We start from the raw sequence: 21,943 nt of genomic DNA on the forward strand, positions 1-21,943 counted from the left end.
GACTAAGTAGAGCTGTCCAAGAAATAAAAATTTGGTTTAATGTTCAAATATCAACACTTTACAGAATGTCAAAAGAATAAAAGAGAAAATAAATATTCCTTCTTTGCAAGCAGCAAAAACATATATTTAATATTTAACAAGCATTCATGGCAAACTCTCACAACAAACTAGGAGATTTGTTCAGTGCCATGAATGATCTCTATTTAAAAAGAGGTTATCCTTAGCTCCTGTGAGTTCCTAACTACAATGGCTGTTTCATGTCCATAAGAGTCATTCTGCAGCCACCCCTGTCTTTCACGATGCTCCCAGAGCTATAGGGAGCTCTCACCCAAAACTTTTTGTCGGCACCGGGTCTGCATAAGAACAAGCCGGCCAATAGTCAGGTAGGATGGAGCGGGGGCCTAGGGGCCCTCTCTGTTGAACTATTTCCTATTTATAGACTCAGAGAAAAGGAGAATTATATGCAGTTGTGTACCTCCTGATGATAGCACTAGACTCCAGTGGAGAATTCCAATCCAATTCTCACAAAGATGGCCCTAAGTAGACTAAAGGGATCACAATGCAAAAGTCATAAGTCTAGGTAGGACAGGAGCCAGGGAATGAGAGTATTGATAATGGCAGGGTAAAATAAGAGGGAAAAAGTAATCTGAAAACATTATATAGATTTATGAAATTGCCAAAGTAGCAAAATCAATCAATAAAAGAAGAAAGAAAAAAGAAAATTTATGAATCCAGGAGAATATTCCTAGGAGAGAGAGCTGTCTAGAATAGTCAGGTTCCTGAGTTTGGTTCCCAGCATGGGAGAAAAAAGATTCAGACAAAAACTTACTTATTGTTAATACCATGTCTAACAGTAAAGTGTTAAAATGTTTCCCCTGAGACTGAGCCTAAGTGGGGCAAAGCTCTCTCCACTCTTTTTCCACATTGTCCCGAATTCCTCACAACACTCAGTCAATCAAAAAGTAAAACACAATTATTATAAAGGAAAAAAGTAAGGCTTTGTCTTATTTATATAGAAACAACTCTATAAATTTATAAAATTAAACTAAACTGATACATACGTGTGTGTACACAAACACACACACACAACCCCCCAGTACACACACCTCCAATCAGAGGAAAGAAAATCAACCTGCAAATACCAACCTGTATCTCACATTACAAACATCCTACTAAATAAAGTTATATCAAAACTAATTTCACATACAGTAGTACTAAATGATGTAAGGCATAATCTATATATTTTATTCTAAAAGAACCACTGAAAGTATCTAACAAGAAAGAGTTACATACTATCTTCATAAATGGGTGAACTATTGGTAAAAGATCCATCTCCCCCAATTGATCTTTAAATCCAATTTGTTGTTTGATCAAAATTAAACTGACAGGTTGAACATAAGAAACAAATGCCAAGAAGGAAGAGGAATAACAAGTGGCATACAGGAAGGTGAGCCCTGCAGAGATGCTGTCCAACAGTGAGTCACCCACTAAGAGATGAAGCTAATCTTTCGGGGGACCACCCAGGCCACCAGCCTGAAGTGGACACCTAGAGTAGGAGAGGCATTCTTGCCCCCCCCCTTTTCCTATGTGCTCCCTGGCTATGAAAACCCATTACACAATTTTGCAACCAATGGATACAAAGCAAAACCAGTACCGTGGTCCTGATCGGGAGCTTCCAGGTGGTAGCCATAGCCCAGCAGTGTGCGAACCGCCTCTCGGAGACTGTCTTTGTTTGACTTCTTGGTTCGATCATCCAGGAGAGTATAGGGAACAAGACGAGGGTTTCTTCTGTTCTTCACATCCTGTATCAAGGAGAAGGTTTGCAGTCATCTGAGCCATGCAGCAGTGCTGGGGGTGGAAGTCAAGGTTTGGTGCAAGGGAAGCAAGCAGTCTGTGAGCTTAGCTACAGCCCCATAGCTAAAGCCTTCATATCTGAGGAAGCATCATCAGGTTCTATTCTACTATTCTACTTTGACTTAGAAGGAACTGCAAGGCGCTCTCTCTCTCTCTCTCTCTCTCTCTCTCTCTCTCTCTCTCTCACACACACACACACACACACACACACACAAACACATACAGACACATGCACACACACATACTCACTATTCGGGTAATCTAAGCTTGGAGACAAGCCCTGTAATCTGAGGATTTAGGAAGCTGAGGCATAAGAATTGCAAATTTAATGACAGGTTTGGCTACATAGTGAGATCTTATCTCAAACACAGAAAAACAAGACACACTAAAAGGCTGGACAGGTGTAAGGAGTCCTGCTTTATCTCCTCTTTTTCCCTTTCCTCCCACAAGTTTATAGCGAATGTATGACCATTTACTTCTCTCTGAAACCAAATAATATGGGTTGTTCGTGGGAACAGTGGCATTTCAAAGCTTCCCTCTCCAAACAAGCATCGGCATCACCTTCCCACCAACACAGCTTCAAGTCCTACGCCTATTCTTCTTATTCTGACATAGCGCTGAGTTCTGCCACCTAAGCTTCCTGATATAGAACCACAGGAGCCTCATGGAGCAGTCTATGGAGTGGCATACTGGGAGTCTGATGCTGATGGAGTCCCCCTGGTTTCTGTGCACGCTTGTGTTTGAGCTCAACTATGAGAGCAAAATAGAGGAACCAGCAGTGCTGCCTCCACCGCTCCTCAGACTGCCAGCTATTCCAAGAGCTCACAGCTTCTTCCTGAACCAGATACTGTCACCAAGAGGAAGGTGAAAACTCAAAGTGTTCATCATTCAGACAGTAGGCAGCAACATGTGGGGCCAGAAGGTAAAGTCACACACACACACACACACACACACACACACACACACACACACACACACACACACACACACACACACACACACACAATTTTATAAAGTTAAACCAAGCCTAGTTTTTCATCGTTCTTTGAAAAGGCCTTCAGAATACATTTTCAAACCATCTTTTCATCTTTATATGGAAACATATTCTAAAGCTTTGAGCAATTATCCATGTTCCCCCTGAAAATCTTCTAGTAAGGGCATCCACATCTCACCATGAGCTACCAAGAGCTATTGTAAGAAGAAAATGAAGAACTTTAGTGCTGGCATCAGAGGACTTGAACCTAGTCCTGTGTTGTGCACTGACGGCTGGGCAACATTGGGCAAACTCTTCCACCCAAGGCTCTGAGCCAACTGTTGTGAAGTAAAAACGAGACTCTTTCTTCCTTGGTAGAAATGGTGTGAGTTCAACACAGCAACTACAAAACTCTAAGCTTAGTAGCAGCACCTAATAATCTGCCAGGGGCCAGGCATTCCTGCTATATTATACAATGAAGTCAGACATTGTTGATGAGGGAAACAGGCACACAGAATTTTGACAGCAAGCGAAATTAAACTGTGGTAAAGGGGTGGAGCTAAATTGTGCCTTCACTCCGCTGAGCTGCCTCCACCGCTCCTCAGACTGCCAGCTATTCCTGGGAGTGCATCTACATCAGGAAATCACCCATGGCCACTAATCTTCGACTCTGATATCTAGAAAACTCTGAAAATTTGTTTTCTTTTCCCCTAAACTAAACAGAAACTCATTTGGTGCACTGAACAGATGCAAGGCTGTCCACGACTTTAGTCTTGGGGGTGTCATCACGCCGAGATTGCACTGGAGAAGTAACCTGCTGTCTACCGGCCCCTAAGAGTGCCCTGTAACATGTAATAGAGCATCTTACCGCTCTGCAAAACAACACAGGACAAAATTTTAGATGGAATCCTGATAATCAGAGCTGGGACTCAGGAACTGGATCTACTTTAATTTTACTGTACTTCAGCCTCTGTGTTTCAAAGTCTCTCCTAAACAGACTCAAGGGAAGGAATGCCTAAAACCATACTACAAACCTTACTCTTGCAATATGATCCACTTTGTGCAAGCTAGGGCTTGTAGCTCAGCTAACATCTGTTGTCATATCACACAGAGCTATGGTCAACAAATTTCTTTTTTTAATGGATTTTTAAAATAATAGATGCGTATATGGTTGGCGGTGGAGCATTGCCTACCACAGCACACACGTGGAAGTCAGCGGACAAGTTTGTGGAGTTGGTTTTTCCCCAACCACCTTCATGTGGGTCGTGAGGGTGCAACTCAGGTTGCTAAGCTGAGTGGCAAGCTATTTGTCTACTGGCCCTACTGAACTACCTTGGTGGTCCAGCGGTGAAAAGATGCTTGGACCAGAAGGCTAAACACACTAAGGTGTAATCATATTTTGTTTGTGCTGTAACAAATAAAGCTTGTCTTAAGATCAGAGTGCAGAGCTAGTCACACTAGTTAACCATGGAGGCTAGGCACTGGTGGCACACACCTTTAATCCCAGCACTCGGGAAACAGAGGCAGAGGGATCTCTGTGGATTTAAGGCAACCCTGGGATAGGCAAGGATGAATCAGTCTAAAAGAGAAACAGAGCTCACAACTTTGATCCCAGCACTAGGGAGTGGGAGACAGGAGTGATATGGCTGGGCAGAGAGAGGAATATAAGGTGGGAGGAGACAGGAGCTCAGAGCATTCAGTCTGAGGATTCTTAGAGATAGGATCACCCCTTGGATCTGAGGATTTGGTAGATGTCAAAGCTCTCTCTAATGGCTGGATGCTCTGCTTCTCTGATCTCTCAGCTTTCACCCCCTAATATTGGACTCCGGGTTTTTATTATAAGGACTAATTAGGATTTCACTTCACTAAGATGTCTAGGTGAGCTGTGAAAGCCACAACTCATCTCTTCTGTTGAAAATAACTGCCTGCACTTGGGAACTCCTGGGTACCTGCTGGATGCCGTAAGTCCAGCCCTGCCGGATTCGATCCCGGGCCCACACGTTGTGAGCATTTTCGGCCAACTTGTCCACCATTGCTTCCTGAGAGGGGGTGAGTTTTATAAAGCTCAGATCCATGGGGGCAGGCTTGTATCCACTGGTCAGCTGGTAACTGCAAAGCAAACAGCGAGACTTCAAATTATCCATTTTGTTGAAATCCTGTGACAATCCTGCCCTGGTTCATCTAATCCCAGTCATTCTGTTGAAGACTGTGGTGACCAGGCCAGAAGAGCAGTCAGTAGGCTTAAGCCCCTTTTGTGTTAGTTGCTGCCTGAGTAGCTAAAAAAGTCATGGGATCTTTACATTTCTGTGTGCAAGCCAACAAAATATATAGAGAAACAGCTTACGTATCTTTAAAAGGTAGAAAAGACCTACAATTTTGTCTCCTAATAGTTGAGGTTGGGGGGATGCTGAAAACAAAAATATTGATTATCTAAAATAAACAAGGATTTCTCTTCATGTATTTTGAGAGAGAGAGAGAGAGAGAGAGAGAGAGAGAGAGAGAGAGAGAGAGAGAGAGAGAGAGAGAGAGAGAGAGAGAGAGAGAGAGAGAGAGAGAGAGAGAGAGAGAGAGAATGCATAAATACCAACAACAGAGGCCAGAGGACTATCAGACCCTGAGATCTCCTGGAGATGGAGTTGCATATAGTTGTGAGCTACCTAACATAGGTGTTGACAACCAAAGCCAGGGCTTCTGTAAGAGCATTCTTAACCACTAAGCCATTTCTCCAACCTTATATTGCTTTTCTTCAACTTTATGATAAATTATATATTTTGTTATAATACATATATATGTGTGTGTATTCATATATATATAGTGTATGTGTGTACTTATGTGTTCCTGTTTATGGAGGCAAACATAATGTCAAGTGTCTTCATCGATCTCCATCTTGCTTTTTGAGACAGGGTTTCTCAATGGACATGGAGCCCACAGATATGGCTGTGCTGGCTGTCCAGTGAACTCCCAGGGACGCAGCTATCTCTCCACCTGCCCACTGCTGGGATTACATGAACACACCACCATAACCATCTTTTTAGTGGACACTGGGGTTCCTACTCAGGGGCTTCTACCTAATTAGCTATCAGCAAGGCCACAAAGATAATAAAGATCAAAGATCAATCTATAAATCATTGACTAAAGCCAACACTCATGCAAACCATCCTCAAAGAGAAAAAGCTGCCTTCTAGCAAGGAAAATTAATGGGGGGTTTTCCTGGGACATATAACATACTGAAGAGGCACTTTTGATGGATGGAGGGAAGGAGGAATGCCTTCTTAGTGAAATACTACAGACAAGTTCTGTTCATGTGAAACCAGACAGTCCTGACATTCTAAGTCCTATCCCTAGACTGTCTCTCCCGAAATTGCTTTAATCTGTGAATGATCTCGGTGAGAGCCATAAAGCCCCACATATGTTTGTTTATTTTAAGTTGGGCCATAATTAATTGACATTCATTTTTAAGTATGTGTACATATGTGCAGATGTACATGTGTGGAGGAGGCAGGAGGTCATCGTTGGATGTCATTCCTCTGGTGCCATGTACCTTGTTTTTTGAGACAGAATCTCACTGGCCTAGTACTCACCAAGATGACTAGGGTACATAACCAGAAAGCCCCAGGAAGCCACCTGTCGTGGTTGCCTCAGGGCTGAATTTTCACGTGTGCACCATCATGCCCATTTTTTTTTTAAAAAAATGGGTTCCAAGAAAGCAAATTCGGGTTTGCAAGCCAAGCAGTTTACCACCTGAGTCAGCCCCCAGGACTGTAAACTACAACCCAGTTCACCTGGGATTCTACAGCCCTGTGCAAGGAAAGAGGGAAGCTTTGAATGAATGTGCTTAAATAACTAATAATCTCATTCAAACTAAAGTGTCTACCGCTTCATCTGAACCACTTCACATTCACTCCTTTGACTTCAAATCATCTCACACAGTAGAGATAAATCCAGGCATCGTTGAAAGCCATACGTACACTCAACTGGCTGGATTGGAGACTGCTGATAAAGTGAATGCATCACAGGGAGCTGGGCATTACTAAAACGACTTCTGTACCTGTACTGTGTGTGTGTGTGTGTGTGTGTGTGTGTGTGTGTGTGTGTGTGTACATATATATCTGTATATATGTACACACACACATGGTGTAGGAGGTTCTTCTGTTCATGTGTTGCTTTCATTGGTTAATGAATAAAGAAACTGCTTTGGGCCTCATAGAACCGAACTTAGGTTGGTGGAGAAGACAGAACTGAATGCTGGGAGGAAGAAATCAGAGTCAGAGAAAAGCCATGTATCCTCTGCCTGAGATGGACGCCGGTTAGAATCTCTGGTAAGCCACTGTCATGAAGTGATACACAAATTAATGGAGATGGGTTAAACTAATATGTAAGAGTTAGCCAACAAGAAGTTACAACTAATGGCCAAGCAGTGTTTTAATTAATACAATTTCTGTGTGGTTATTTCGGGTGTAAGCTAGCCAAGAAGCTGGGACAAATAAGTGGCCCCCCTCCCTGCAACATACACACACACACACACACACACACGCATATATATATATATATATATATATATATATATATATATATATATATATATATATATCCTAAGAAAGAATCTGGGAATCAAATCAGGGACTAGGGAGATGGCTCCATAAGTTAAGTGCTTTGTGTGTAAGTGTGAGGATCTAAGTTTATATCCCCCAAACCCATGATAAACTGGATACCATAGTACCCATGTCTGCAATCCTAGTACTCCTACAGTAAAGTTAGCAGCAGAGACCAAAGAAGAACTCCAAATGTTCATGGGTCAGCTAGCTTTGGGCACACAGTGGCAGATAAAGCTTGACTCAAACAAGGTAGGTGACGATCTGAACCTCAGGCTGTACTTTGACCTCTATATACATAGCACAGCACATGCAAGGTCACAATCCTATACATGAACAACCACAGCACACGAGCCAAATCACTAAATCAAACTGGGAACATATAAGACTATTCTATTTCCTCACACTAATGTTATTTAATAAGGTACACAGTGATCAACGAATGACTCATACGAAGTACCATCTTCCTGGAAAAACCAAGAGCCCAGATTTTTTGACAAAAGAAAATTGACGTCAATCTTGAAAGCTTAATAGCTTGAAATAAAGCTTCAAATTGATGCCAGAAAAACTAGCAAGAAATAAAGGAATGATTCCTCTAACGATTCTTGAAAAGCAAAATCCAGTAACCTTTCAACAACAGGTTCATCTATGCATTACATCCTACCTTCCAGAACTCTCTGGAAAAAATATCCTAACAATCATAACTACAGCCATCTCTCCTTTCACATATGTGTTGAACAGTAGCTTTTTACTACATCTACTTCAACATGCCAGCTCCTTGTGCCAATAACTCTACATAATTAACTCTTTAAGTGTATATACATATGTACATTATATACATAACATATAGTTAAGCATGTATATAACTCTAATCAATTTACTTGACAAAGTACCGACATTCTTTTGCAATTACTATCTTTTAGTTTTTTCTTTCTTTTTTTTTTTTTTGGTTTTTCGAGACAGGGTTTCTTATCTTTTAGTTTTATTTTGACATGTACATAACCTAATAAAGTAAAATGAGAGCTATAGTCTGGGCATTGGTTTTTTTTTTAAAGTCAAATTTTCGTTTTTAAATACTACATGAAAAAGAGAAGACAAGGAAGTAGAGTGGTGGTGGCGCATGCCTTCAATCCTAGAACTCAGGAGGCAAAGGCAGGTGGATCTCCATGAGTTCGAGGACAGCCTTGTGTACAAAGTGAATTCTAGGACAGCCAGGACTGTTATACAGAAAAGCTCTGTCTTGAAAACCCAGAGAGAGAGAGAGAGAGAGAGAGAGAGAGAGAGACAGAGAGAGAGAGAGAGAGAGAGAGAGACAGAGAGAGAGAGACAGAGAGGGGGAGAGAGAGAGCAAAAGTAAACTAAACCAATTCCACTGAACTGCCTATTCTACCTGCATCAAAATCCCTGAAGATGCAAACCAAAGAGAAAGTATTGATATCACTTGGGTGAGCAGATGGGGATCCTGGAAAGCAGCAGACCAGTTTTTTACTCCACTCCCACAGAACCCACAGACTTCCTAAGTGGGTACTGTAAACTAGCCTAAAAGAGATCAAAGTGTTATAGCCAAAGCATGGAAGAATACCAACACTTAGTGAGTCCCTGTGTTTCTCTGCCCAACCCCCACCCTACTTAGTATGAGTCAAGTTCAACGAAGCTGAGAAATCACTGTCGTGAAAGACGCGTAGTAAAGATGAGAAGATGAAGTCCAGGTTAAGTGGGTGTTAGCTGTAAATCACAATAGGAAATCAGCTCTTCCAGAGCCTTGGAACAAATGGGGACACGTCCAATGACTGCACAGTGGAGATATGAACAGCATGTCCTGCTGGAAGCACATCTAGGAAGGAACACTTGGCTGACATTTTCATTGAAAGGGTATAGAGAATGCTCAAACAACGCTTTCCAGAAAACAACTAGAGCAGAATTAATTTGAAACAGAAATTAGAATTGGGAATGTCAAGGCATATATTTCTTCTAATATCTCACTTACTTTTGTTGGTTTTAAAATAAATATTGAATGTGGTGAGGTGCTCACACCTCAGTTCCTTCTACTTGAGATTTTCCTTTACTTTCAGCTGTCCTGAGTCAAGGCAATGGATCATTTCAAGAGAGAAGGACTGGTCACTAAGTAACTTAGTAGACACCATCTTTTCAAAGAGAGGGTAGGAAACACAAATTAGTGTATGGAGGTGGAGATAAAGATTTAAGAAAAAACTGAAACAATTTCCATTAGATTGTGACAATGTCTAGGGACTGTGAATCTATTTTTCATGAGATACACAGTAATCAGGTAAAAGGTATCACTTCAAAATATAAACACAGGGGGCTGAGGAAATGGTTCAGTGGGTAAAAGTACTTGCCACACAAGCCTGATGATCCAAATTTGGGTCCTCCAGAACCTGGTGAAAGCCAGGTATAGTAACACAAGCATTTGTAATTCCAGTGTCCCCTACTCAGAGATTAGACATAGAGACAAGGGAGTCTCCAGGGACTCATGGACCTGCTAGCCTGGCTTATGAAGTGGCAAAGGGACAAGGGAGAAAGGTTGTTCTCTGATCAGTGTGAACCTACACTGGTGTGGGAAGTCCTTCTGTATATGTGTTGCTTTTATTGGCTAATGAAGAAAGAAGATGCTTTCAGTCAATCGCTTAACAGAATATAGCCAGGCTGGGAGATACATAGAAAGAGTAGAGAGAGTCAAGGAGACGCCATGGAGACACCAGAGGAGAAAGATGCAGGCCGCCAGCTGGAACCTTGCTGGTAGGCCATGAGCCTCATGGTAAAATATAAAATAATAGAAATGGGATAATTTAAGAGATAAGAGAAAAAAAAAAAAAAAAAAAAAAAAAAAAAAAAAAAAGAGATAAGAGTGAGCGAGAAGTATGCATAAGCTAATAGGCCAAGCAGTGCTGTAATTAATACAGTTTCTGTGTGGTTATTTCAGGGCTGAGCAGCCAAAAATGAACTAACAGCTTCTGTCAACACTACACCACACACAAAAAGTGTACATACACACAAATACACATAAAGTGTGTGCATATGTGGTGTACATGTGCGCTTGTTTCTACATGCCTTCAGGCGCTACATTTGCATGTATGCATGAGGACTTGCTTATAAGCATGTGAATACCCAAGTATGATGTACAGAATCCTCCTCCATTTCTCTTCCACTTTACTCACTAAGTGAGGCAGGGTCTCTCAATAAGACCTCACCACCACAATGCAGCATGTCTCCCTAGCCAGCTTGCTCAAGGGATCCTGTCTCCACCTTCTGAGGCTGCAAGCTCATCATGCCCACTTTGTATTTATGTGAATCTATACTCCTATCTCTACACTTGAAGGCAAGCACTTGGCTCCTGAACTATCTCCCCGGCCTTGTAAAATTTTGAAATCTAGATTGTATAGCTAAGTACACAGGCTGTCTGTCTCCTCCAAGGTTTATTCCGGGGTGCTGAAGATACACACCTACTATCAGATAAATGCCAGCCACTCAACTTACTTCTTGGGCAGCTTCATCTTCTTCACCTTCTCTTCAGCGTGCTCATCTGCTATACCCACGTGACATCCTAATGCCAGCAAAGTCCTGAGAAACAAGAACAGAGATGAGCCTGAGGAACCACTTCCCTCCATCCAAAACACCTAGCACAAGAGCATGTGATGGGAGACCTCAACTTCCACCCTGCAGAAGAGCACAAGACTCTGCCTCCAAAGGTAAAGGAAACACATATCCATAGGTTATTTACTTCCAAGGAAGGGGAAAGACAGTGAACACTGAAATGGCACAAATGCTTAGCACTGAAAAGCTGGCCCCTCCCTCAGCCCTTTTCTACATGTTTCATTTTCTCAACCTTGAGTGTTCTCGGGTCTTCTGTGTTGTGCTGGACTGGAGATCTCTGCATATGCCAAATCAGATACCTAGAGTTGCACATGTGGGTTTGTACTACTGTGTTCTACTTTTTTCCCTTAATGAGTATATACAGGAGCTATTTCTCTGTAACTTGCTATTTAATATTCTCCGACAACCTTCATGCCATTGCTCTCTCATATAAAGCTGATTCCTTTACAATTCCAAAGGGATTTATTTATTATACTTCTGTTTTTAAAATTATTTTATGTATATGAGTGATTTGTCTAAATGCATATATGTCACCGTGTGCAAGTCTGGTGGCTGTGGAGGTCAGAAAAGGACATCAGATTTTCTGGAACTGGAGTTATGGATGATTTTGAGCCACAATGTGGGTTCTTAGAACTGAACCTAGGTCCTCTACAAAAAACATTTATTGCTCTTACCTGCTGAACTATCTCTCCAGTGCTATTTATTATAGTCTTTAAATATTTTACTTATTCATTTGATTTATTTATGTAGATGGATACACATTTGAGTGGTGGCCAGAAAACAACTTGTGAGAACCAGTTTTCTCCTTTTACTATATAGGTCCCAGGGATCAAATTTCACTTCTCAGGCTTGGTGGCAAGTGCTTTCAAATGCTGAGCCATTTCATCACTGAAGAGAACTATTTGTTTTTATTATTGAAACTGTCAACATTTTTTAACCCATTTTCTTTTAATAGACTTTCAGGGCTATTTTCATTCTTCAACTGTTTTAAACAACACTATACTGAATTACCAAATACAACTAACACATACTAGAACAAAACATGGCCTAATATCCATCTATATATCTAGATATTCACATACATGGATGTCTGTCTATATATTTTATCTAGCTATCTAGATATAATTGCATAGATGGATGGGTGAGTAGGAAAAACATTATTGATAAAATAAAGACTTTACCTATTAAAACAAGGCTAACCAGCAATAGAAGAATAGAAAATTGCCTCATAGAGTGAATCCAAGTTGTATTTATTTCACAGTGACCTGGGGCAGAAAGTATGTTAACTATTGTCCTTTATTCAATCCTTTATCCACTCAGTAAGTATTTGTTAAATGCTTAAGTGCTGAGTCCTGGGCAACACACAGTAGGAACTTCTGATCCAGGTCTTGGGATCAATGAGACATGCAGAGGGCTATGACATTATCAACTGGGAATGCCAAATCCAGCTCTGAGGTAATTAAAGGATAAAAATAATGTTTGGATTTATCTTAAATTCAGGTAATTAAGCCTGTGAGTACATGCCCTCTAAGAAATCTGATTATACCATAACTCCTAAACTGGTATATATGTGTGTAGAGTGTGTGTGTGTGTGTGTGTGTGTGTGTGTGTGTGTGTGTGTACGTGTATGTGTGCATGTCCTATGTGAATTTTAAAAGCTCTTATGCTCCTATTAAGGAAAACTGGTCCCTCAAAATTATACGTTGCAAAGGTAGGGACTGTGAATTTATGCTGATAATTTATGTTGTCATATGGATAATGATACTGAAGGCCTGGCCTGTAGAAAATGCAGTTGGTGTCTGTCACCTTCTTATGGGTTTTTTGTTCAGTTTTATTTTGTTTTAATGATGTGTGTGTGTATGGGCTTTCCACATGAGTGCAGTGGCTAGAGTTGGACCCACAGGGAGTGTGGATCCTCTGAAAGAGCAATGTGCACTCTTAATCACTGTGCCCTTTCTCTAGCCCTTCCCTGTGACTCTCTAACAAGAGTCAGAGGCTTCTACAAACTGTAGGGTCACCTTCTCAGTACAGACTCATGCAGCCTTTTAATCCTGTTCCCAGAAAACACTTCCTAGAGGAAGTGTGGCTTCATCTCACACAGAGAGTAACCATCATAGGCAGGGCCTGAACAAAGACACAGGGCAGTGGGGATCCACCAGGTTACTGCTGTGGATAAGGCCTTTTGCAAGAAAGGTTTATAGAACTCCCACAGTGAGCAGAGCGTGCAAGCAAGAAGGCTCTCACAAATAATTACAGTAAAGCCAGATAAGGTTCGAACTAAGGGCAAGTCACATTTTTAATAAGCAGCTTTGAGATCTACCCTAATAATAACTAATACCCAAAAGTGAGGCTCTATGCACATAAAGGGTTGGCTAAGCAAGGAAATGCTTCAGGCTGCAGACAACACAGATGTCTATAGGAGCCGAGGTCTGGAGATGTGTGGTGGGGAGAACAGAGCTGATGGAGAAGAGGGACATTTGTAGGTTACAGGTAGAAAGAAACCTGAGCACAAGCTTGGCATCTACTCTAAGCACAGTAAAAGTCTCTTGCTTATTGTGTCTCACTAGTTTTTTATGTTAACTCCAGTGAGTCACCGTATGAAGGTATCAGATCACTCTTCCAGATCATCCCCTGAAGGTGTTTTTTGATTGAGAGGAACATTTAAATAGATTGACTTTGTGCTATGTGAAACCCTGAGAAAACACTGACCATTCTCAAGCCAAGAGCTGTGTTTCAAAAGAATCCCCTGGACTCTGAGCATTGCCATTGGTTCTGTGGACTAGCCCATTACAATTACATATGCTACCCAATCCAGTATGTATCTCTTAGTCTGTGTCTTTTTCTCACTGTTTCTGTATATGAATATGTCTGTGCCTCTTCTGTCCACCTCTGTGTGTACCTGTCTGTGTGTCTGTCTGTCTGTCTATCTTTGTCTCTATATAAGTGTATCTGTCTGTCTATCCGTCTTCCTCTGTATATCTGTGTCTGTGTGTGTGTGCTTCAGTGTGTCTTTGTCTCCTCTCTCTCTTCCCAACCCCAACGACCCAGTGTGTGTGTGTGTGTGTGTGTGTGTGTGTGTGTGTGTGTGTGTGTATCCCAAGAACCTGGTATGCTTGATGGTGTAAATGTGTGTAGGAGCAGTGAGCTTAATTCTCTCTAATCTTACTTTTAAAGAAGCAGGTAAAATCAGTGAACCAGAAACCATAAGCATGCACACTACTTAGCTGTGAGAAACAAAAAGGGAATGTTCAGAACGGAGTCATGAGCAGAATCATTAGCATTCCCTTCAGGGAAACACACTACACACAGGTGTCCACGGATTCATCAACCCAGTCACCAGGAGCACTTAGAAGGAAGACGCGATTATACGCAGCAATCAAAGTGTTAGCACACTCCATGCAAATCGGACATTTCTACACTCAGTGGGCCTAGCTGCCAATTGTTCCAGCGGCAAGGAATGTACTGCAAATCTAAGTAAATTGTTTTGTACAAAATGGGGAAATAACAAGCCGCCATGAATTACAGAACAAAATGTATGAATGTTATGTCATGACTAAAACAAAAGCTAGAGTTCCAGAGTGTCAGAACTGGTCGTGGTGACACAGACTATATTCCTTAGCCCAACCATCTTGGTTATTGTCTGCCTTCAGGAGGTTCCATTGACCCCATCTGACTAGCTGACCCTGTGTTCACTCCTAATGTGTTTTTTCTATCACTCCTAATGATAGATGATAGATAGATAGATAGATAGATAGATAGATAGATAGATAGATAGATAGATAGATAGAATAAATAAGAAAGATTCAACCAACAAACAAATCCAGAGCCATGTACCAGCAAAGAAACAGAACCAACTCAAAGTCAAATTCCCAACAAATATTGATCCAATCCATGTATACTTCACTGAACTTTCTAACAGTAGAAAAAACTTCCCAGTATAATTAAAGTGAAAATGTCAACATCTGGCTACCTGAACTTAATAAAGTATAAAGGCACTCACTTGAGAGTTTCAAGCGACATCTGCAAATTGTAGTTGCGTTCCTGTTCTGGTAGTTTTCCGAACTCCACCAGACACGGATGCTGTCTCTTGTTGTCATCTCTAACCTGAAACAAGATGGGAAATCAGCATAAAGGAGCCTCCAGAGTGAAACACATTTGTGAGGGGATAGCTGGGGAGATAGATCCCTGACAGCGTCCCCTGGGAAGCTTCTGAAATCTTCAAATGTCCTTTGCAAAGGCTGACATGGTCTGCACTCCCGACTCCCTTCTTGTTATATAGTTGAGAGCAATAGCTTAGCTCTCAATTCCCACATGCTTCTGCCAGGCTGCCTCCTGAGGTCCACGAGCACGCTCACTGGGTTCCTTCCAGAATCTGCTCAAATCTCCTTTTTCCCATGAAGTTTACCCCATCTGCCTTCATAATATAGTAATCTGCCCAGTGACCCTGCTGTCTATTTCTTTTCATTGTACATAGCATTATTTGGCAATGAGATCATTTGGGAGGGATGGGTTTATTTGGTATCTCGGACTGGCCTTGAACTCACTGGATAGCCCAGGCAGGCCTTAAACTCAGGATCTTCTGCCTTAGTCTCCTGCATGCTGGGATGGTAGGCCTGCAACATCATGCCCAGAAGACTAAGTTTTTACTTAATCTATTGTCTATCTTCTTTCACTAGAAGTTCAAAACAATGGTGATTCCAGGCCTTTGATAATAGCCAAGCCCCTGACACAGCATTAGAATATAAATGAACTTCAAAAAGATATGGCGATGACTTCAGCTTTACTTTGCAGTACCCTGTCCGTCTAGATTCATCTGCTCAGGAATATGAATACGCAACCTGACTGGCACACATGAACACCAAGGTAATTTTGGTTGCTCATCTCAGCGTCCATAATCACCTTCTGAGATCACAAATGAATCTATGACCTTAACAGATTGATTAGCACAATAAAGGTTACCTTCACAGTACTCTTTGCCAGTGTTTCTTGGTGTCCACTGGAAACTGGACACAGAATTTTATCAATCTTTCTATAACCCCCCAGATCCAAAATATTCCATGGATGCTCAAGTCCATTCTCTGAGGTGACACAGAACCTATGAAATGCCTCCTCATCTCCATGCACGCATGTTTTAAGTCACCTCTACATGATTTCCAACACCTGAAGAATGGATAGTATTATGTCAACAGTTGTCACACAATATTGCTTAGGAATAATGACAAGAAGAAGTCTATCCGTAGTCGGCACTGATGGAAATTGTTTTCTGATTTTTTTTAAACCTACATGCAATTGAATCCATAAACATAAAACCCAGTGATAAGAGCCAAGAACATTAATGGTCATGCTATATTCAAGATTATAGAAAGGAATTCATGAAAATGTTCTTTATTCTTAACTCAGCAATTAGATTTTTGTAATCTTTTTAAAGTCCTAAATTACACAGGCATTCCTGCCCTGGTAGCACCTTGACGACAGCCCATCAGTTGTGAAGGAATAAATTACTCCATGGGAATAATTACCAAGTTCTACATATGCCACTGAAAAAGTATGCAAACATGAGCAAATTTTTCTTTAGAGACAAATTAAAAATCATGACTTTATTCCTTTTTCTCTGGATCTTTAGAAATGAATAGGAAATATAAATGAAGCAGAGTTACAAAATTGAACTGAAGACTCCAGTTTTTAAGTCCTAAATCCTAATTATGAAAGCAAGAATGAATGAGTCTGGACACAGTCCCCCGTTTATGTAATTTCCATGTAATTCTCCACCCTATTCCAGAGAAGAGCCAGAACTGCCATGTCTCCAAGGTGAACAGAAAGAATCAGAACCCTGCCTCATCTCTTCCCTCTCTTTCCATATCCTGCACCTGACTTTGGAAACACCCCTGAAATGTCTCACCAAACCCACTTCTAGGCACCAGGGTATCAGAAAGACATCTCTCCTCCAACATCTGGTTTACTCTTTATGTTCCTGCCACATTAGTCCCATGCTTTTCATACCATCAAAGTTCTCTGGACCAGAGCAGAGACAAAAAAGCATGTCACCTTTCACCACATTAGCCCCCAATAGAATTAAATCACACTGGAACCAAACTCCTTGTCAAATGACTTCTGTCCACATCTTCTTCCTCTGTACCATGAAGTCTTGGCTTTCTACGTTATAACCACACTGTGCCACTAACAGATCACTAGAAATGTCCCATTTCTTCTTCTATGTCATTTGACACATGCTGAGTTTCTACCTATACTACAATCCTGATCTCTGCTTGCCAAACTATCCTTTATGCCTCTAAAGTTTGTGTTCGTCTGGAGGCTTTCCTTGGTTTCTACAAAAAGATATATACATTTCTTTTTTACTCTGAGGTTGTCTGCCTGTTTGTCACTCAAGTAAAGACAAAGTCCCTAAAAGTCAAACATGGAGTCAGACCTAGCAGTTCAGGTCTGTCATCTCAGCTACTCATAAAGCTAAGGCAGGGAGATTTCAAGTTCAAGGTCTGCATGGGCTATAGAGTGAACTCAAGAGCAGCTTGGTCAACTTATTGAGACCTAATTTCAAAGTAGAAAGTAAAAGAGGACTGGGGATGGAGGATGCATCTTAGCAGGGGAAACACTCTGTACCTTTAGTTCCCTTTAGTACCTGGGAACTCCGAGGACTTTGCATGTAGCAGGAAGAGCCTATGTGATAGTAAATGGAATAAGATTTAACCAAAGTGTAATGGGAATTATTTCACTCTGTTATTAAACAAACAAACAACAAAACAAAACAAAAAACCCACATAACTAAGACTTGCTGGAAAACGTATCTCTGAGGCCACCTTATAACCTTCTAACAAGCCATCTTGTGTAAGCGCAGGCCCAGTAAAGGCTGCTACTGTATGGGAGTTTGTTCTGTCTTTTTCATGAACTCTTTTAGTCTTCCAAGCCTATAATCATCCTTGTCTTACACTGAAACTTTTGGTGAATTTTGTCCATGATTCCTCTGACAGCTGATACGATGATAACCTCTCTCCCTGGTGACTTTAGCCAAAGGTTCAATTTCATATTCAGCACTTCTCTACTTCCTTGGTTTTAAAGTGCCAATGAAGCCAAGCAAGCTGGGTGACTCACATCTGTAAGCTCAGCAGAGGCAGGAAGATGGTCACGGGCGCAGTACCAGCATAAGCCACAGAGCGAATTCCAAGCATCTCATAAAAAGTAAAAGCAAGCAAAGAACAAAAAAAAAGCCAAAGAATGACACCCAGAGGAAGGTATTCAGTATTTGCCAGTTTGAGCAAGGGCAGAGCATCATTTAGTGGAGGAGGGAATCTTTATTTGCTGCTGAGTTCCAGAAGTTATACAGTGAAAGGGCATCTAAGAGTCTCATACTCTACCGACTGAGCGAGCCCAGCATGTTGCAGAGCTGTCCAAGAGTCTCCCCAAACATAAACCTATTGCTGTTGTCCTGGGTTAACCCCCAGAGGTACAAAACGAGTCTATTGCTGAACATACCATGACTTCAGAAGCAGGGTCCAGAGACTCCTGAGCTAGAATGGACCTGAATGACTCCTCCCTGAGGACTAGCTTTCATGGTTTTCAGAATGCACCATGAAAACTTTCAAAGTAGGGAGACCACCAACAAGCCTACTCAGCTCTGACACCTATGAACCAAATCAACAACCAGCATGGTAAGCTAATCCTATGGGTACAGTAGTGACACAATACATTGGAAGTAGCCAGCAACTTAAGATCTGTGCAAAAGAGTGAAAGCACACCTGGTACTAGAAACCTTGTTAGTTACTCAGGAAAGCATGGATATTGAAGGAGAACCTACAACTACTACTTTAAACCAGCATAATCCCGAATATCACTCTGAAGATTTGTCCGTATACCCAAAAATAAGTGTAGTCTTCACCCTTCATCAAAGGTACCTTTCTTTGCAACAGATGGAGACCACTACAGAAAACTACAATCAAACAAAATGCAGAACTGGGGAGAACAGTCCTAATGAACACATCTGTAAAACACTTGGTACCTAAGGCACAGGGAACATTACAGAATAAGGGGCAGAAAGATTATAAGAGCCAGATCAGGGAGTTTGATGTAAGATTATATGCCTCCTAGTAATGTCAGAAGCTACACCCAAAAAGTCTACTAACATGATTGCTCAAACATGAGATGAACAAGGAAAACACCAATAGACATGCCAAAGTGTATGCACGAAAGTCGATGAGGACTCAACCCTACATAAAGAACTACAGACAGCTAAGGAATACTGAGATCACAAGAAATAATCTCCTCCAGGGAAGAGAACACCAATTAATTACCAATACCAAATGGTTAGTTAGTCTTGAAAACATACATACAAGTAACATGATATAGACTGCACAGTTTATATTTAGGAATATATATGTACATACATATGTGTGTAATATATATGTGTGCATCTACACATGTTTATTACACACATACATACACATGTAACAAAATTTAATGGGGAAAAGCCCACAAATTTGAAAGAGAGCTAGGAGAGATATATGGGAGTGTTTGGAGAAACACTCTTCAAATCATGGAGCCAACTGTGAACATCTACTTATGGATCTCTGCTACTATCTGTCTGGGATAGGAAGAGAATATCAGAGAAAAATCAAATGAACTTATTTATTTTCATTCCAATTTCAACTTTTGTTTTTGCTGTTCTCTAATTTAGAAATAAAGGCTCATTATCTAGCTTTAACTTGATTTTAAAGTACAACTTTCAGTTCAAACACGAGTAACTTTCATGTCAGGAAGTCTACCACTATTGCCATTCCTTTGGTTTTTAAAAAGATGTACAGAACTAAGATGCCTCAAAAAAATCAATTCTATTGATTCGTGTCATACCACAGCAGGTTGAATGAGAAAATGCTTTCTTTCCAAATGATTTAAGAACAGAATCTGAGAATAAATTTCAAAATCATATACCGGACCATACTGCCAGCCAAGCTCAATTTTATTCATAACCCAGAGCTCATGGATATTCTCTGCCAGCTTTTCTCTTATCCTTTCCAGGTGAGGAGGCAACACAATCTGGAAAAAAGGGAGAAAAAAAGGTTAATCAGGAACAGATACTAGACATGCTGAAAGGTACTGTGCCAACTAGCCTTGCTGGGAGCCAGAAGGAATGCATGTATCTCCTAGGCCATTAAAATACAATAAAATAATTGGGTTCTGAATCAGATATTTCATGGTGTTTGCTAGATAAATGCTGCTGCTGCTGCTGCTGCTGGTGGTGGTGGGGTGTGTGTGTGTGTGCGTGTGTGTGTGTGTGTGTGTATGTGTGTGTGTGTGTGTGTGTGTGTACATTTAGCACTGCAAGTAAATGAATGGACAAAGAGAACAAAGTATAATAAGGTAGAAAAGACCAATTATTAGATACTGATTTATTGATTTATTTAGTGGTTTACCTGAAGCACTGCTAGCACTGCCTATTTGATAAGCATGGCTTTACTTGCTACTGGAACAGAATGACCTTGAAAAAGAGCTGAATCCATGGGTTGTTGCCCTTAACAACCTGCTGACACACACATGCTTCTGTAAAATCTTGCACCTTGTGATTTTAGAGTAAAAATGAAAATACAAACTAGACCCAGCCTTGAAGTCTTGCAGGAGCTATCCTGGTTTTGGTCCACTGGTGATATCGCCCCTCTTCCACTCTCATTGGTGTTGGGGTGCTTACTCCAGAAAGATTCCCAAGAGCACTGGTGGAGACAACTGAGAGGTGCTAAGTGGACACGGGCCAATGCCAAGTGCACATCAGTCAGAAAGAAGAATCACCCAGCACTCGAGGCCGCCCAGTCAGTGCCCACAGGCTTAGTGCATGACAAGTCAGGAGGCTGCAGATAGTTGATAATCCCAGGCATCTGACAAAGTGATTGGTTTTATGAGAGCTCTGATGTACCCTTTCAGTGTTTCCTCAACTAACACTTCCAGGAACAGGGCAGGTTGTACTTTACACTTTCCTATTGGAGAAAGTGTTTAGGGACCTCTTGAAAAAGAGCACAAGGTGGTTTACCAAAGGAGGATATGATGGCTAAATGACTGATAAAAGCTGAAGGTTTCTGGAACCTGGTATTAAGTCAACTTTGGACTTTAGAAATGGCTTCCATGCTCCAAACTAATAAACAAGCTGAATGATCTAATCAACATCACTGGAGTTATCAGATCCCTCAAACAGAGCATCATTTAATTCACTCCCAACCTCAGGACCCTGTTATATCTATGAGACAAAAAAATCCTTTATATTTTGATACAGTGGAGCATTATGAAAGAAGCAGAGCAATGGTTGAGATAACTCATTATGAAAAGCCAAAATAGATGTTTGGAGAACACAAAGGAAAGTATTATTTTACGGGATCCATTAGTTGAATGGCTGAAAAGTGCACTGCTGTGGGCTGCAATCCAAGCTTGAGAGCCACTGTATTTTGATAGTCATCGCTGTCTCTTTCTGTACCTGGCTGGTGTCCACAGGAACGGGTGTGAAGGCAGCTTGGGTCAGGGACACTGTGGGCCCCAGCAAATCTCGTGTGTATGTCCTTTCTTGCTTATATTCTCGGCTGTGCTCTACTTTCAATTTCTCTTTCGGCAGAACAGCTTCATAGCAAGCTGCATAGCCAGGTGGAGGGAGGAACTTGAATTCTCCATGTCTCCCCCCAAGTAAAAAGCGAACCCTATAAAGGAAGCAAGTATGAGTCAATCATATCTTTGATATACATGAGAGTTTTCTAGTTGAAAAACATTAGGTAAATTTATTAATACAAAAGTAACTTTGTCATGGCCACATTTCTCTTCCCTGCTAAGTATCTTTAGTGGTTTAAATGAGAAATGTCCCTCATAGCTTTATGCATCTGAACACATGGTCCCCAACAGGTGGTGCTGTTTGGGGAGGTTATGGAAG

The 21,943-nt window shown here is 41.2% G+C and overlaps 1 protein-coding gene across 1 annotated transcript in view; it reads right to left on the bottom strand.

Annotated features, from left to right (window-relative positions):
- The window catches only part of Ryr2 (ryanodine receptor 2), a 387,717-nt gene that overhangs the window by 210,339 nt on the left and 155,435 nt on the right, over positions 1–21,943 (bottom strand). Inside the window, exons 22-27 of the mRNA XM_038334286.1 lie at positions 21,500–21,716; positions 19,972–20,076; positions 15,032–15,135; positions 10,915–10,998; positions 4,777–4,936; positions 1,655–1,802 (exon numbers count right to left, since the gene is read on the bottom strand). Coding sequence (XP_038190214.1) covers positions 1,655–1,802; positions 4,777–4,936; positions 10,915–10,998; positions 15,032–15,135; positions 19,972–20,076; positions 21,500–21,716 — 818 coding nt within the window. The remainder of the gene's footprint in view (positions 1–1,654; positions 1,803–4,776; positions 4,937–10,914; positions 10,999–15,031; positions 15,136–19,971; positions 20,077–21,499; positions 21,717–21,943) is intronic.

Source organism: Arvicola amphibius, chromosome 6 (assembly GCF_903992535.2).
Source record: "Arvicola amphibius chromosome 6, mArvAmp1.2, whole genome shotgun sequence".
NCBI lineage: Eukaryota > Metazoa > Chordata > Mammalia > Rodentia > Cricetidae > Arvicola > Arvicola amphibius.